General features: G+C 41.0%; 1 protein-coding gene across 5 annotated transcripts in view; it reads right to left on the bottom strand.

Annotated features, from left to right (window-relative positions):
* Nucleotides 1-11,362: 11,362 nt before the first annotated feature.
* The window catches only part of HIVEP1 (HIVEP zinc finger 1), a 142,768-nt gene continuing 135,669 nt past the window's right edge, over nucleotides 11,363-18,461 (bottom strand). For all 5 annotated transcript variants that reach the window (XM_060110206.1, XM_060110209.1, XM_060110207.1 and 2 more), the window contains exons 8-9: nucleotides 14,452-14,963; nucleotides 11,363-12,874 (exon numbers count right to left, since the gene is read on the bottom strand). In XM_060110206.1, coding sequence (XP_059966189.1) covers nucleotides 11,714-12,874; nucleotides 14,452-14,963 — 1,673 coding nt within the window. In that variant the 3' untranslated portion in view covers nucleotides 11,363-11,713. The remainder of the gene's footprint in view (nucleotides 12,875-14,451; nucleotides 14,964-18,461) is intronic.

The raw sequence follows: 18,461 nt of genomic DNA, 5'->3' as shown, positions 1-18,461 counted from the left end.
TAAAACATTACCTATAAGTGGCTACTGTTGGGAGAAAAGCCTAAAGTCCATTGTAGAATTCAACTCAAATTTTGGTTTTGTTCACTTGTGCTACAAGAACACATTGCTTTCTAAATACATTACTTGTGAGGAATACTGTTAGAACAAACACCCACCATCCTCATGGAACAATAGCAAAAGTAACAATAAAAGCAGCAATCACGGGCTTCCCTGGTGGCGCAGTGGTTGAGAGTCCGCCTGCCGATGCAGGGGACACGGGTTCGTGCCCCGGTCCAGGAGGATCCCACATGCCGCGGAGCGGCTGGGCCCGTGAGCCATGGCCGCTGAGCCTGCGCATCCGGAGCCTGTGCTCCGCAACGGGAGAGGCCACAACAGTGAGAGGCCCGCGTACCGCCAAAAAAAAAAAAAAAAAAATTTAAAAAATGCAGCAATCACAAGAGGGATCTTGGTTTCACACCCTTCCTGCTTCATCCCTTCCATCCTCACCTCTCCAGAGGATGACAAGGAGAAATGAATTACCAGCTCGGTGGTGACAGTGTTGGTCTGTATTTTTTAAGTAAGGTGGGGCTCATCTACTAAAAGGCAGTGAGACTGAGGAATCAGTCTCTTCACTTTCCCCTCTGGCTCTGACCAAGATGAAATTATGCAGAACTAAAGTCCCCTTCTCATGGACTGTCCCAAAGCCCAGCCTGGCGGGGGGACGGGACAGGCAGGGCAGGTGAAAGTGATGGGAGGTGAGGGAGCAAGACCCCGGCAAACCCCTTGGGTTGTGAAGCTCAGCCGCCTGCTCTGCCCTGGCCTTTATGTCATAAAGTTGACATTTCTGTGTCCATCTGTGTATTCATGTTTTACATGGTGGAAAACAAGTGTATTCTTTGCTGGCCCCCTGAAAACCTTCCCACAGTCCTCAGCTCCTCTCCAGTGAGGCCCAGTATCATTCCATGCCTTTTCCTGTGCTTTTACATAAAGAGCTATGACTCCAAAAATCTATACATCGTTTGTTTATGTCTCTCTATACGTTTTTTTTTTTTTTTTTTTTTTTTTTTTTTGCGGTATGCGGGCCTCTCACTGTTGTGGCCTCCCCCGTTGCGGAGCACAGGCTCCGGACGCGCAGGCTCCGGACGCGCAGGCTCAGCGGCCATGGCTCATGGGCCCAGCCGCTCCGCGGCATATGGGATCCTCCCAGACCGGGGCACGAACCCGTATCCCATGCATCGGCAGGCGGACTCTCAACCACTTGCGCCACCAGGGAGGCCCTCTATACGTATTTTTTAATAGATTTATTTATGTTATTTATTTATATTTGGCTGCGTTGGGTCTCCTTTGCTGCGCGTGGGCTTTCTCTAGTTGCTGCGAGCAGGGGCTACTCTTTGTTGCGGTGCACGGGCTTCTCATTGTGGTGGCTTCTCTTGTTGCGGAGCACGGGCTCTAGACGCATGGACTTCAGTAGTTGTGGCACGCGGGCTCAGTAGTTGTGGCACACGGGCTTAGTTGCTCCACGGCATGTGGGATCTTCCCAGACCAGGGATCAAACCCATATCCCCTGCATTGGCAGGCAGATTCTTAACCACTGCGTCACCAGGGAAGTCCCACAAGCGTAACTTTTATATCTCTTCTCTCAAGTACTTTGCTGACTTGGGAGACATACAAATGAGAAACAAAACCAAATACTCCTAAGCATAAAAATTCTCCTTATCATGTAGCCAATTCATTAGAGGTTTAGAGTGAAGGAATGTTGGATTGTCTGTCATTGTCTTCTGGTGTCTTTCTAATTTTCATTTCCCCCAAATAATACCAATAAGTATAATAGTAATAATAGTAAGAGGTAACTGTGATTGAATGCTTATTACAGGCTAGGTAGGCGCTTTCCCAAACACCCATATGGGATCTCATTTAATCCTCACACTGACTTCTGAGGCTGGTGTTCTTGTACTCATTTTATAGATCAGGAATTTGAGATACAGGAGGGCTCAGTGACCTTCTCACGTTTAGAAAGCTCATAGGTGGAGGGGGACAACTATAATCTCAGGCACTGTCTCTCCAGATCCCATGCTGGCAGCCAGTGAGAATGTGGCCACTTTGTACTTTTCTTAAAGGATGTATTTTTCCTCTTTGGACATTATTCTCCACATTTATTAAATGAGGAGATTGAAGGAGTTAGCTTGAGTTTGCTTTTTACACCTAAAATTCTGTGATTCTTAAAAACACACCCAAGATTTTTAAAAATATATGTTACCTAGAATTGAACCACATAGCTCTCTGACTAATCAGCTGTTTTCCATCCCCAATTAAGCATCTAATTTGGATCTTCTCCTACCCCACTCTGGAGTAAGCTGCCAGGTAATGAAAAATGACCCCAATTCCAGAATAACTAGAGATGCTGAGAGACACCAGCCTAATTCTGCTGATGGGTTCCTCAAGCCTCCGGGAGGTTTAATCTTTATCCTACACTGGTCTCGGGGCAGGTCTGGGGACGCCTGGGCCCAGCTGTGATGTCTGCAAAGAAAACTCTCGGTGCCCACTTCCTGCTAGACCCTACCAAGAATAAAGGCGACCACAGGACAGCCCAGGGAAATGGGTACCTTCCCTTTGGGATTGTGCTCCATCATCTGCAAATGTCACACACACCTTTTTTTGCCAGCTGACAGCCCCTCTTCTCCTTGAAAATAAACAGGAATAACTTCCTTTTTTTGAACTTTTAGACAGAAGAGTTCATGTAAGCTGCTAGAAATCACCTATCTGGTTTATTCATTTTACTTTGGCTTTGTCTGGTTTTCCTGCAAAGCAAAATGTTAGAAAACATTTTTAGCATAGCGCAGCATTTTAAAAAGGGTATCAGTGGTTTTCAACATAGTCACAGATAAAGATCTGACCATGGTCTTGCATGTGGTAAGTGCTTCATAAGTATTTGCTGGATGACTGTCAGTATCTGTCCTATCGCAAAGCATTCAAAATCATTGAAAAACTCTAAGAATCAGAGCTAACATTTATTCAGATAATGTTATGCACCAGGACTTAACCGTTTTACATACTGTCTGCTTTAATCTTCCCCCAGACCCTGTGTGGTGGCTGCTCACTTTTGCCCTAAATGTCAGATGAGAACCTTGAGGCACAGAAAATAAATAATTTGACAATTAGCTGATAAGTCATTGACCTGGAATTTAAATTTAGGCAATCTGTTCTTAAGATTGTTTGTTTCCATATGCAATATGTTACTTGTTTCCATATGTAATATTTAAAAATAAGAACAGAATATTAAGCTTATGTTTTGATTGACAAACAAACTATAGAACATCAGTACTATCTGTGCTAATAACATTGTTGCAATGTGCAGATCATGAAGCTGAGATATGTTTTGCAAATCCCTTCTCTCTTGTCCACACCCCATGTGATCATAAATTTGTGGATGATTTACCACAATAAGGATACAATCTTATGGCCACTGAAATAAGCCTTGAGCAGAGACTGAACCAAAATTCAAACACACTTCAGCCAACAGATCTAAGTGTTCCCTAACTCAGGACTGAATTAATGAGATGTGGAGGTTTTACAAATCATTTATTTACAAATCTTTCACATTACAAATCATTTACAAATACTTTCAGCATGTATTCTACATGCCGCAGAGACAGTTATTTAAATAGCAACATAAAAACAACAGCAACGAAAGCTTTAAGTGCCTCTGAGAGACATTAATGAAAGTCTGTTATGAAATATTTAATCTATTTTAGCTGAAATTCTAAAGAATATATGTCCTTACCTACCTATAGCAGAAAGTTTAAATGTTTTGATGCCTGAATCTGTTTTGTCTTCCAATCCCCTCTTTTTTTGAAGGATTTAGAAAAATGACAACAAAGAGTTCGCAGGAATTTGTTTAGCTACAAAACAAAACAAACAAAACATTTTCCAGGATAGGCCCCTGGGGTCCCTGTGTCAGTTTTGATCTTTATCTCCAGTTAAAGGACCTTCTGAGCACTGACCTGAAGGCATTCAGGGCTGCTTAAGCATCAAAGAGGATTGATGTACCATGTACTGAACATTTTACAACTATTTCCAACAGAGCCTGAGACAAAGAAAAATATATTTTATTAAGCATTTAACTTCATGGCCATTAACAAAAAAAAATCATTAATAATTTGGATCTGAAATTCATCTTCAAAAAAGTAAGTTTAAAAAATTATTTTATTTTCCTCCTCATAGATTAGTTTTTGGAATTCAGTTTCTTATCATCAAAATGATGAATTCGAAAGGTTGGAGCCCCTTTCTTACTATGAAGTGATGGAAGTTATTTTATTAGAATAGTTAATATACTCTTAATGAAGACTGGATCTTTCAATCAATAATGATTACGATTATACATGGTTGGTTATAAAAGCAGACTCTGCATGAAATCTTAAACTACTTCTAGGGAACTACTTTTAGGGAATATAAGTGTCAAAGTAACAAAAAATGTCTCACTGTATAAGGTATAAAGATGTTCTGAAATAACTAAATTCAAATGTATCAAAGGATACAACTGCTGAATCAAACCCAGTCTTAACATTTGACCCTTCGGGGAAAAATAAGCCTTGCTATTAGCAAAGAAAACTAGGCATGCCTGGCTAATTGACTGATCCCAAAGCTGGCTTTTCTTTCCATGACTGACCTTCAGGAATGTGAAGTCTTCTTGTCTTTCACCTACAAGGTTTCCTTAGATCCCATTTGGCAACATTCATAGGTAAATAACTAAACACACTTTCAAGTAACTGAAAACAATGAAATGCAAGATGTCTTGTCTCAAGCAAAACCAACTTCCAACAAGTGTCTATTGGTCTTTATATCTTTATAAAACCCACGAATATCTGAACATCATAAAAGGTATCTAATTATTCACTTCTATATTCCAGATACAAAATTAAGAAAAAAAGTTAAATTTTATATAGTTAACCTCTATTGGTTTATCCTGAGATATGGAATCATTTGCTAAATAGATCAATTGTTTATTTTCCTCACTGCTTTTGTAAAAAGAATTTATAAATGTCTTCATTTCCTTTTAAATTCCCATCTTTGCTTTCTTTACATATTTTTAAATCAGTACCTTGGAAAAATAGTACAATTTGATGTCCCCTCTCATAAGAGAAATATGTTTAAATAATTTTGCTTTCTATCAAAAGTAACGGAAAATTGTTCTATTTCTTTCTGGAAATATTTCTGAAAGGATCAAGTTCAGAGACTTGACAACATTATGTTATGCTGTGCTCAGACCTTGTCTACACCCTAAACAATGTGAATCCACACTCAACTCTCCTCCTTTCAATTTAACTTTTATCATCATAATATGATATGTAACAGACTTTTTTCTCAATAATGATTAATAATTGAAACCTAATACACTTTGGAGATTTACATATTTTATGCTTGATTAGAATTGTCACTTTAGATTGCCATTTTACCTCCTGCTATTTAAACTAAATATTTCCTCACTAAATATTTTTATGACTCCTATTATATCAATTATGAGAAAGGGTGTACAAAAAGGTTATAAAATCTATTAGCTATACAAATATGCCTGGCACTGGGCATGTTCATTTCAGTAAGAAATTTAAATGGGATGATTTATGAATACTAAGTAGACTTTCACCTAGAAATGAATACAATACAACCCAATTACTATAAATCATTACTGAAAGCAGCATGGTAGGGTGGAAAAAACAGACCTAGTTTTAAATCACAGCGTCACTACTTAACTAGCTTTGTAACCCTGAGACATTTTCTCAAACATAAAATGCGGATAACATAATATGGTATTCGTTGCAGTTGTTAAAATTAGAAATACTGCGTTATATATAATGCGATTTACTCATAAAATACCATATGGTGTCAATGGAGCATAACTGTGTATAATCTCAAAACTTAAATCTATACAAATACCTTTAAAGAAAATTTACCTAATTTTGAAAACTAATTTATCATATCCTGTTAAACCAGGAGATTTTCACATTTCATTTGAGGTTTCATCATAATTACCTGAATTCATTATGTCTTTTCAGATTTAGGTGTATCACCTGAGTGTGGGAGGGGGGAATAACATTTAAAACTTCTGAGATCTGTAACTTCCGTTCTTCCATCATTTCCCCAACATGCACTCCCCACCTCTGCCACCATCAAGTGCCTCAAGAGAATAATTCTTCAGTGTCCTGAAATAAATCCTTATTTTCTAATGTAACCCTCAAACATTATGGAATAAGAGGGCCCTAACTTCTCAGACAACAAAAGCAAGGCAATAAGAAAACTTTTGTTATTTTTCAGGGGGACTTTAATTTTTTTTAATTTTTTTATTTTTTGCGGTACGCGGGCCTCTCACTGTTGTGGCCTCTCCCGTTGCGGAGCACAGGCTGCGGACGCACAGGCCCAGAGGCCATGGCTCACGGGCCCAGCCGCTCCGCGGCACGTGGGATCCTCCCGGACCGGGGCACGAACCCGTGTCCTCTGCATCGGCAGGCGGACTCTCAACCACTGCGCCACCAGGGAAGCCCCTGACTTCTTTTTTGATAATCCCCAAACTCTGTCCCTTACTGAATGAAAAGGTAGCTTTCTTCTTCTTATTTACTACAATTATTCCTTATATTTCTGCTGCCGGGACTCTCCTGATACGACTTCTTGGCTGAACCATCAGGATGAACCATCTGGGTTGTTCTGCCTCCAGGGCTCGGTGGCCTGGAAATGCGCTCATTTGTCTCTACCTTGTTTAAGCTTGGAGTCCAGAAATCCCCGTCAGGAAGGATACTCCCATGATGCTCTGTTCATGAGGGTATAGAGTGTGGATACTTTTTACCTGGGTCTAAATATTGTATTTGTAATGTCTCCCAAATGATGCTTTGGGGAGGGGGTGAGGATGGCACATGCTGAACTTTGTATAGAGGAAACGGCAACATTTTAAGATAGTTTAATTTTTCAACACAAGTGGCAGAGCATCTGTCCATGTCATCTCTCCAGTAAGTCCAGTCTTCCTGGATGCTGATCCTCATTTATTTGGATCATCAACAAATGTCTCCTATAATATATTGAGTTCACCAATTAAAGAGATACTGTGGCCAGCATGGCAATGGATAACGTGTTTGCTTTTCATGGTCGCTGCATTACTCCCCTTTCCTCTTCACTTTTGCTGTCCTATTTCCCCGCCCCCCATAAATTATCAGCACATTAATGATATGACACTCCCTTCCCACCAACTCTGACCCACTGAGGGCCCTTTTCACATGAAGAGCCCCCGCCGTTCTAATCATCTTTAAATTCAGCCCTTGTTCTCTATAATGTTATCATGGCTTAGTTAGATGCTTTGCTAAGTCCCAATAATGTTGTCTATTCCCTTTGTCTCCATACTCCTTTAAGCTTCTTGCACCTTTACTTGTGTGTAATGCTGTTGTGTGTACAATCCTGGATTCAAGTACCAGCTCCAGCACCTGCATGACCAAGTTTCATAACATTGTGAGATGCAGCCTCCTTGTCTCTAAAATGGGAGAATAACACCTGCCTGGAGCATTGATGACATTACAAATGACACATAGTAAGGATGAATATTGGTCCCCTTCCACAACCCTTCTGTCTGGAATCCCCTTCCCTTCTATTTTTCACCTTAGCAAAGTCACTTAAAGGTCAAGAGTAATGTCACCTGTTCCATAAGCATCCCCCGGATCTACTCAGCCCCGAGCTCTCCCCTCTGTGCTCACCTCCTGCTCTTGGTTGTAGCACTTTTATGCTGCTTATGATACGGTACTTTGTGTCTGGTTGTGCTCTTCCACTAGAACATAAGCTCCCTGAGGGTAAACACCATTTAACTTGCATTAAATTAGCATCTCCAAAGTGCTTTCTACCTCGTTGGTGCTAAATAAATATTTGTTGAAAGTCTGAATGAATCCTCTCTCTTCCACTTAGACTGGTTCCCTGGCATAATTTTAAATAACATATTCACCTCCACCTTCATTACTCTATTTTTGTTCTGCTGCTTGGCATCATCTCTGTTCTAGAGTCCCAAATCCTACATCATCTCCTTCAAAAATACAGCAATCCCCAACATACACAGCTCATTCTTTAATTAAGGCAATAACTTTCTTACCTTTCGAAATGTTTATAGTCTGTGGTTTCTAAGATGTATGTGGTCTAGTATTATTCTCCAGTTTCTATGGCCTAAATCTTAAGAAGGCCTGCTCCTCTAGGGTAGAAAGTGTGCCTTCTAATTCCTTTTATATCTTGCATAGTAATGGAGTTGGTTTATACTTAAACTATTACTGGGTTTTGGATGCCTGAGAGTCTTCTTCAAATCCACCCCTGATTCAGAGAACAGGGAACACCTGAGGGCAGGTACCTCTGCTTTAACTCATGCCTACACTGCCTTGCACAGAATTTTATGTATGCACGGTTCTAGATGAAACCAATATATGTAAAAGCCTCATGATTTTCAGATGATACAATCTGTAGAGAAAAATATTTTACTATTCTTGCTTTAAATTTATTCCCTGCATGTTTTTAGGGGGGTATGACAGCAAGGAGTTACTGTCATTAAAATACATATTCATATTATATATTAAATATATTATATATATACAATAACCTTTATTGAATATTAAATAGATAATTCTCCAAAGTCATGGGAAATCAGTTTGGGAGAAGATTCTTATTCTAGGGACATTTAATATCCCATGTTTCGAATTTATAGATGGTTTGGAAACAAAACTACTTCAACGAAAGTCACCTTTTGGTGTTGCTTGATCTCAAAATGATCTCAAGTCGATCTCAAATTTCACCCTAAAACTTAACGCTAGAAACAGAGAAGTTAAGAAGAGCATGTACTTTGCCCTGAGCATGCGTCATGAAAGAAATGTTACCTATCTTGACAGTCTTCCAAGGAAAATAATGATCCCTAATCTTTGTTAAGCCCCACCATTTAAAATTCAGGTCAGAGATCAATAAGAAAAGTGTTGTTTATACCTTTTCCGTGAAAGGAAAATCATGCCTATATTATGAAAAAAGATGAGAAACAAAATCTCTATATTAAATATTATCAGTTGATCATCTCATTCTGAAATTATTGTTGTAGCCTAAAATTTAGAGAATAAAAATAAGCTACTTTAGTGCCATTGATTTATGTTAACTCATAGCAAACATTCATAAAACAGATGTACTAATCTTTAAAAACTAGACATAGGAACTTTTGTTCTTTTGCTATTTCCGACACTTCTGATGGTTTCAGTAGATTCATACAAGAAGATATTGAAGTTGTTTCACATTATGGTTTTCACCTGTTTTGATAATAATTTAAAGAGATTTGCTGTGTCCTTGCATTCTAGTTCTCTACTGACCTGGGTCTTTCATGAGAGTACAACAAAATAAAAGTCAAATGTAGTTTGCCAGCTCTCTGGATTACTTGTAAGTAATTTATTCAAGTCATTATTTGTAAGTCATTAATATCTGAGAATGACTTGCTCCTTGGGAAAAGAAGACTCTGGAGAAACAGTTCAAAATTATCCCCTTATATTTTGTTCACAGGACTATTTCAAAATATAATGGCACAAACTTTGATAATGTTTCTGAGTTAGCTGCATATTTCAAATGCTAGCAAAATATTTGAAAGCCACATGAAGGCATTATAGCCAATGATACTAAAGATATGTGTACAATGTAATGAATCTTAAGAAGTCAAGAGTACAAAATAAGCCTATGGTATGTTACGGCATTATGAAATTTTCAAGGGAGCATCCAAGCATATCACAACATTTAGTATTTGGTTAAATACAGGAATTCTTCAGATTAAGAAAATTCTATTTATATAAACTAAAAAACAAGCAAACAAAAAAACACCTCAATGCCAAAATTCTTAGCATTACTTTTGAATTTAGATAAGTCATATGTACCTAAAATGTGATTAGGAAACAAAAATATGTTTATTATACTGCTTTAAAATTTTAGGCAATAAAATTGTAATAAGAGGTGTGACACAAAGTTAAAACTTAATTTGAGAAATCTGACAGATAATGGACCTCATTTTCAACAACTCTATTGTTAGAGCAATACAATTCCTATGACAGAAGTGTCCAGAATTCTTTTCAAATACGTCTTGGAATATAAAACGTAGTTTTATTGTTTTTGAGAATTTTGTTACTTAAATCTGTGGAAAAGTATAAATGTAAATTGAAGCATGTGTCAAAAGCATCACTGATCTATCACAGCCTACTGGGGCTGGGGCACATTTTAGAGATCATAATTTAGATTAGAGCCTGCAGGCCCAGGTGACAGGCACTTTTCCCAAAGTCCCAGATTTGAAGCAGGGGCTGGCTACAAGGAGGACTCCAAATTCCTCAGAATATTTCCCTCAGGCACCGTTGTCTCACCACCTTCGTATTGCTGAAACCTTCACAGCGTAGGCCTTTAAAAACATGAACACATTGCCTTAATAATGTGCTAAGTATTCAAATTCCAACATTAAAACATTTTTTTTTCACAAATGAAGCATCTACAACGCTCAGGTAATAATGCAAATCACTGCAGTTGTAATTGTGGGTACCCTCCCCATTTTTCTGAATAAGTTAAGCCTCTCAGGACAGGGAGTAGTCGTTTCTAAAGAGTCAACTGAAGCAATTTTGAAGTCTGAATTTGGTACTTCTGTAAATCCCAGACCCCCTGTAGTTTGGTACTGGACAGAGGTCTCTGGGTATAACGATCAGGGCTGAGGGAAAGAAGAGGCCAGGCTCAATCCCAGACCTGGGGTGATGCCTGAGGTACGGGGTTTCATGCACCTCACCCAAGCCGAGCTCTCCGAACGACTGTTCTGTAACTTATTTTACAATTCCCAGAAGCTGTCATATCCACCTTTAAGAACTTTGCCCATTTCTGTCCGTATGCTATGTATACTTAGAGAAAGTGTTCTCAAGTACTGAATCTCCTCATAAGTTAATAGCTACAGAATTATTCCTCACAAGTTGGAAAAATTGGTCACTTGGCTAAATGGATTTCAGTGAGTTTCACACAGCAGTAACACCACTATAAAGCCCCCATTTCTCAAAAATACGAGTGGAGGGGGGCGAGTGTGGAAGGAACGTTAACCTAGGGCTATCTTCCGAATGTAGGTCGCTGGCCCCTACATGACATAAAGAAAGCACAACTAAAGCGATGGTAAAGTCAGTAAACGATATTTTACTGAAACATAACACAGAAACTCTGTCTGAAGTGTAAAGTTACTGTCTTACGCAAGGACAGACCCATTTTCAAAGACTAATATGAATACAATAAATATGGAGTTCACGTACTAATTTATACACAGAAACTCTGTCCCACAGCCATAAAAATTTATATTTAACAGTGCAACATATAATTTAATCATTGGATTTATTTGACAGGTTTTTTTGCTAAACACAAATAACTACCTGGTTTTCATATACATATATAATATATATTTTATGTATATAGATATTCAACAATCTGTACAGTCTCTCAACATAAAACTCCTAAAAGGCACAATTGTCTATACAACATGTACAAAAATGGCTGGAGCTGACACAAAACAACGATTATTGGTCAAAAGTTCATGATTGCACAAAGATTAGTCATGAGTTTATGTCAGAAAAATGTGCTTTAAGGAAAGGAGGGTTTTCAAAGAAACCTGTGTTCTATAAAAAAGAAAAAAATTCCAGAAAACCAAAACCCAAACAAAACCCCAAACCCCCAAATAAAAGCGCCCCTAGGTTGCGATCACGAGCCTGTCCTCGTCCTCGTCGCTGCTCACATCGCTGAACTGCGCGGCCTGCCTCCGGGCCGGGGCCGGGGGCGTGGCCGGGGGCCGGGCCGCGGGTCCCTCCCGGTCCAGGGGGCGAGGCTGCCGGCCGGACGGCGGGGGCCCGGATGCTGGTTTGCCCGGAGCGGCAGGGGGTTCGTGCCGGGGCTTCGGGTGATTCCCGGAGGCGGCCGTCCCCGCGTCCGGGCGACTGGAGCCGTCCCGCCTGGCGTAGTCTCTGGCCGGGGCAGGTGGATCTAGACCCTTCGGTGCATTTTCCCGCGGGACTCGGGGCGAGCCCTGCGGCGACGCGCTCCCGCCGCCCGGGTGCGCACCGGCGGCCGAGGGCTGCTTGGGCGGCGCCTCCCGGGCTCTGTTTGGTGGAGCGGGCCTCTCGGGGGCTCCCTGGGCGTCCAACGTGACCTGGCCGACGGAGGGGATCAGCGTGGGCAAGGCGATGTTCAGGATCTGGAGGCCCGGGATGGGCGCCGGGGGGACGGGGCCGCTCTGGGAGGAAGGGTTGGCGGTCACCACCTGCAGCCCCACGGCGGCGTTCAGAGCGAGCCCGGGCGGGCGCACCTGCGGGCCAAGGTTCGCGCTGGCCAGGCCTAAAATGTTGACGGTCTCCATGCTCAGTGCCGGCAGGGGCTGCAAGGCCGGCGGACTCGGGTTCTGCAGGCCCGGCACGCGGATTTGGCCGATGGGAATACAGGGCACCACGCTGCTCAATTCAGCCACTCCGGAGGGGCTGGTAGCGCCGGACACTTCGGCGGTCAAGTCCCCGGGGGTGCCCACAGTTCTGTGAATGACGTTGACAGTGGGGATCGTGAGTTGCACTGGCCCAGCTTGGATGGGTACGAACGTGGAGTATGTGAGGCCGGCAGGGACCGCCTGGATCCCCCCGACCGGAAGCATATGGTACGGTGTCCTTGACTGCAGCTGGGAATGCAGAGGAAGGTGGCTGAACAGATGCGTCTGGGGAGAAGGCAGGCCTGGAGGCGGATGGAGAGTGACTTGCTGCTTTGGCTCCTGAGCGCCCGGCAGAGGCGAGGTCGTGCAAGGAGGTGCCCCTCCCGGCTGAGGGCTGCGCTCAATGCCCCGAGGAGGAAGGCTCACGGATGATGGGCCCTAAAAGACAAGACGGAATGGTCCTTGATGGCAGAGCTTCCTTATTAGTCACTGAGCTAAAAGTTTTAGCTCCTGTGAAGTCTATTCCTCCTGAGGTAAAAGTATGTACACTGGTATTTTATAAAAATGATAAGCTTGCTAAAAGTTGTATTTTGATTTAAACAATAAATTTCCAACTTAAAACCTATTACACTCTTCATCTCTTTACAAAGGTCAGCAACTTTACATTTTTCAAACCAATTTCTTGGATATCATCTCAGTTATACTGAAATTAACCCTGAGAGGGGGCCATAATTCTTCTTCCATTGTTGTTGTTTTTATTATTGCTGGCACCACCGGCCCCACCCCGTTTTAGAGATTAGGAGTTATTGAGAAATTCTGAAATATTAGTTGGCTATGAGTATCGACTCAGGGGGAAAAATTAACTGGAGGACTCTTCATTTATGAAATAAAGAGCTGCCGTTAACGAAAAGGTCTGCAGTTTTCATTTGTTCATTTATTCTAAGTGTATGAAATGTCTACTGAAAACCAGATTTCCAGCCATTGGCAGGTGTGTGAGAGATTTGGGGCTAGAGAAGGTTAGAGCACAGGTGACCAATGTGAGAGTAATGAAATGTTAGTAGAAAGGATAAATCTCACCAATCCTCCCTTCCACCCAAGATTATCATATAAATATTAGCTTTTTCTTGATATATCCGTATTATGGAACTACATTAATGTATATATTAATTTAATTAATGTTACTTAAATAGGAACGTAATTTAATTAGATTATATTCACGTAGGATAGGCTACAGAAATCCAATCTTTTCACAGTCTTTTTAGTTTTCTCCAGTGTTAACCAGCAAACCAAAATCTGCCGCAGTTAGAAATAAATCCTATTACAATTATCAATCCATACCAGAGGTAAGAGAACTGTCAATGAGAGAGAAGAACGGATTCCTCACAAGCCCATCAGGGTTTGTAAGAGCAGGAAATGATTCACAGCACACATGGAGGGTGACTTTCCCAAGGCCTGAGTCTGGCCCTGAGCTAGTTCTTGGGCAGGAAGCTTTCCTAAGCTGTCACAGCAATTTGATCATTCAAGCAAAGTGAACTTCTTAATATGTTTTTTGGGTCACATTAACTTTGCCATGGAAACTGGTGGCTGCCTGCTAACAGGGACAAAATGCAAAATGTTCAGATAATTTAGTGCAAATCCATCACATCGATGCCAGTGGAAGATCATCTCAGAGGAAGCCGTGGAATACGTAGGCCCCAAGACTCACAGTCTCTGTTGGCACACACATATTTTTTATTCCAAGATTTTTTTTAAAAAAAACCAAATAATAACAAATGAGTATACTGTAAATATACTGGTTCTTTTACAGACTTATAATACAATATACGAACTCTGACTAAAATACCTAACAAGAATCCAAAGGACATAAATGTCCTCTGGCCTTAAATCTAACAAAAAAATAAGGTTAAAGAAACTGACTTAGCTGTAAATGAGTAATTTAAGTGCACTGACTTCTTAAGTCATTAGGTTCCCCATATTAAGTAGGTTAAACGAAAAGAAAACCACCAAGTTATTACCTGTGTTAAAGCAACAGCCTTTCCTGCCACAGAACTTCCCAGGATCTCTTCGGATTCCGGGTAGTCCACAGACATCTGGTGACACGGGGACCTGGGCGCAGCCTCGGGTGACCTGGCAGATTCTCCAGAAGCGGCTGCCTCACCTTCATCCCCTGCAGCCCGCTGCCTGGTCCTTACTGGAGACCCCGGCTTCCCGCCGTAGTCTGACTGCACTGTGCTAAGCACGGTCATCTTGGTGGGCAACGCTCTCGGGAGAACATCCATCGGGTCCGTGTGTCCCCCAGAAAAGCAATCAGGAATCCTGACGTCCTCGTCAGCACTCCGACAGTCCTGGAGGCTGCTTCTAGCCGGAAGGCGCTGCGGGCTGGCCGTGGCCGAGGGGGCCGCCGACAGGACCGACTCGGCCTGGCTGTCTTCATCCTCGTCTTCGTTCTCGTTCTCGTCCTCATCTGGGCCATCGGATTCTTCCAGATCATATCCAGACCGCTCGTAACTGAATCTCTGTTTTTCATCTGATAAAAACAACCGGGAGAGTACGTTACAGAATGTTTTGCAAGTGGTCGAATGCAACCTTTTCTTTTTTATAAGCTTGGCAATACCGTGAGGAATGTTCAAGGCAAGGGCTCTACCCATAAAGAGGCTGCAGTTTAGTCGAGGAGAATGACATGGGGAGGTCAGTCTGTGCAGCAGGAATCAGAGGAGTGAGGCGCCAACAGAGTGGGGCGTGGCCAGGGAGGCTTGTTAAGGATGCAGAACGTGAAATGAACCTCGTGGGAGCAGACAGGCAGAGGGTGATACACAACGAAAACCAGAAATAAAGGCCTCAGATATTATACTCGTAAAACCTGCAAAAGAAAACTGAACTATATAAAGAAAATTAACAGAGTTCACTGCTACTCTTTTTCTGAGCTCTTTTTCTCTATCTACTTGTTTGTATCTCCCTTTTATTGAACAAATGAAAACAAAACCAAAAAAATGATGGTATTTCATATTTGCAAACAGAATAATTTTCCTTTATATTTGAATAGTAGCTTAGGCATATTTCCACCGTCCTCTGAGTAGTAATATTCTGTAATATTTAATCCTTGTCCATTTTTTTTTTAACTGAGAAAGGTACTAAATTTTCCCATCATTTTTTTTCTGTAATGACTCAACCCACTTCTCACAGGAAGGGGAACATTAATTAAAAGTCATTAATATCAGCCTTATAATGTCATGTGAGACTATGTTTAACAAGGAATATTCAAGATAATCCAGGGAATAGTTTCAAATATCTCATAAGCTCATGTGAAATTGGATTTAAATCCTTATCTGTTCAAAATCTTGCAAAATTAGAGGTACTTTCCCTTAGAAAGCTAATAAAGTTTAAAAAGTTAAATGGAGGAGGAAGGCAAAATCTCTACCCCAATTCATTGTCACCGAGCTACAATAAAGAAGGCATCAGACCAAGTTCAACTTAGCTGTGATAAAGTCTGCATTTATATGTTCTTTTTGAAGAGAAAAAAATGTAAACAGAAATAATTAATAGGTATATTTCCTGGGTTTTCCAAATGGAATTTACTACTCTTTCTATATTACAAAGATAAGTTCTTAGAGAAAAGTCTTGAAGCATCAACACCAACACATTTGAGGATGATAATTTCTAGGAGACAGAACAGACTAGAACTTTTATGTTTTCTTATCTCAAACATGTTACTTTTATAATTAAAACATTCAAACAGAACACATATACATTTAGATTCCTTTAATATGTGGCTTCATGTCTTTTTGATTTATGGGTTCTACTGTTCTGCTGTAAAATCGTACATAAAACACCACCAATCTATTGGATCCCACCAGATGCCCATGCTGGACGTGGAATGGGTGATTTCCGGGTAGATGCCCTGCCTCCTGCCTAACACATCCCTCTCTGATACCTTGTCTGATGTTTGAAATGCTAAAATTAGAGAGTCACCCCCCATATATTTTGAATTTGCCACATGAATGCCGAATCAGATGTATTTTTAGAGATTTTAATATGAGAAAAAAATTTTCTTTCAAAGGAGAAAGTAAAAAAAACCAAAACAAAACAGAAGAAACCGGATGACTGACGAGAGGGAACAGGTTACTGGAGAGGGAGGCTGATTTCATCAGAGGCCAACCCTGCCACAAAGCCTGACTAGGGTGAGACTTGCTTTATCGTAAAAGCTATTACTTCTTCTTCTTTTTTTTTTTTTTTAAATAACAGGCCTAACTTTAAATTTATGACTTTCCTTAAACCCATTATAAGGTTGAAGTCCCAGGCAATCAAACAGCCCAAACTCTACAGACAGTGTCTGTAGGAAGAGAGGAGACACATGCTTGTGTCATCTGGGGCAGATGCAGCAGGACACGGGTCGGGGGAGGTCAACTAGATGGTTGACAGACTGGTTAGAGCCAAGCGTGGGCTGGGAGGGCCGTGTGACTCCTCTGGGGCTACATTCTCTTGCAGGCTCTATGTCATGAACACCATTCAAGCACTCACAGAAAAGAGCACTAAGTATCCACTGTGGTCCAGATCTGGGGGAGAGGAGCAGCATTTAGGAGGGGCAAGGAACTCCCCCTAGGTCCATCTCCCCTCTCTCCACTAGGGAACAAACACTTTGTCCTGTGAAGAGGAGGGCAACAAGCAACTGCTGCCCTTGGGAACTTTGGTGAAAACTTACTGCAGTAGGGAAAGGGAATGAATAACAGAAAAAACACAACGCTACTCCTTATGGAGGGACAAGGTTGCCAGCTGAGTCCACCACAACAGCTGAGCTAGGGAAGGAGAACAAGAGGGCCACAGTCCAGAAACCTGAGAACATGGTGCATGTAGAAGGCTGAGGCTGCATCAGAACAGAGGTGGCATCCCATCCTCCTCTTCACCCCCTAATGCCAAGTTAAGGAGCTTGAAATGAGAGGTAACAGCAAAATACTGCTGGAAAAGGACCGGGCGAAGAATAGAATGTTTAGAGCACCCTCTCTGAGGCACAGCACAAAGGAAACACCTAAAACTGGAATGGAACAAGCATTTCCCTTGTAATCCAACCCTCACCCTCAACAAGAAGTGGCTCTATAGGAATCTGAAGGCTTTGGTGCTCTGATGGTAGCCTTAACAACAACAAATCTCTCCAACCCAGTCCAACTCTTGACTAGAAAGGCTCTAACTCCCCCACAAAGGGCCTTGCTAGGCATAAAAACCATTCACATTAGTCTCTACTGTCTTATGCAAGATGTCTAGCTTTCAACAAAAATAACAAGGCATACAAAAAGGCAAGAAAAAACATACGCAGAAGAGGAAAAGCAATTGGAACCAGTCAGATATGATACAGATGTTAGAAACTTTCAGAGAAGTTAAAATAATTGACCAATATGTTAAAGGCTCTAATGAGAAAGGTGAACAATATATACTACCAAGCGGGAATTTTATCTGTGAAATGAAACTATGAAAAAAAAAAAAAAAAAAAGAAATGCTAGCAATGAAAAACACAGTAACAATGATAAGGAAAAAAAAAAAAAAGAAGAAAAAGCCAAACCAAAAAACCCCAGAATGCTATGTTCTATGCTCATTGAAAATAATTTTCAAAGATGAAAGAGAAGTACAAACTTTCTTAGTAAACAAAAACTGAGGAGATCCACTGCCAGCACACCTACTTGACGATCAATGTTAAAGGAAGCTCTTTAGGCACCAGAGAATATGGTATCAGATGGGAACTCATATTTAGACCCCAAAAAAGAAAAGCAATGGAAATACAATAAATGAAGATAAAAATTAAAAAAAAAATTTAATTGCTCGTTCTAAAAGATAATTGAATGTCTACAGTAGTAAAAATGTACTATATGTTTAGAGCATGTGTAAAGTAGATGGTATGACAATAACAGCACAAAGGATAAAAAGGAGGAACTGTAGACACACTGTTACATAAAGTCTTTACACTACATGTAAAGTAATGGAATCTTATTTGAAGGCAGATGACTAAATTTTCTTAAAAGACACAAATAAGTCAACA

This window comes from Mesoplodon densirostris, chromosome 10 (assembly GCF_025265405.1).
Source record: "Mesoplodon densirostris isolate mMesDen1 chromosome 10, mMesDen1 primary haplotype, whole genome shotgun sequence".
Classification (NCBI taxonomy): domain Eukaryota; kingdom Metazoa; phylum Chordata; class Mammalia; order Artiodactyla; family Ziphiidae; genus Mesoplodon; species Mesoplodon densirostris.
The sequence above is the reverse complement of the archived record's forward strand: the minus strand, read 5'-3'. Positions and strand labels throughout refer to the sequence as shown.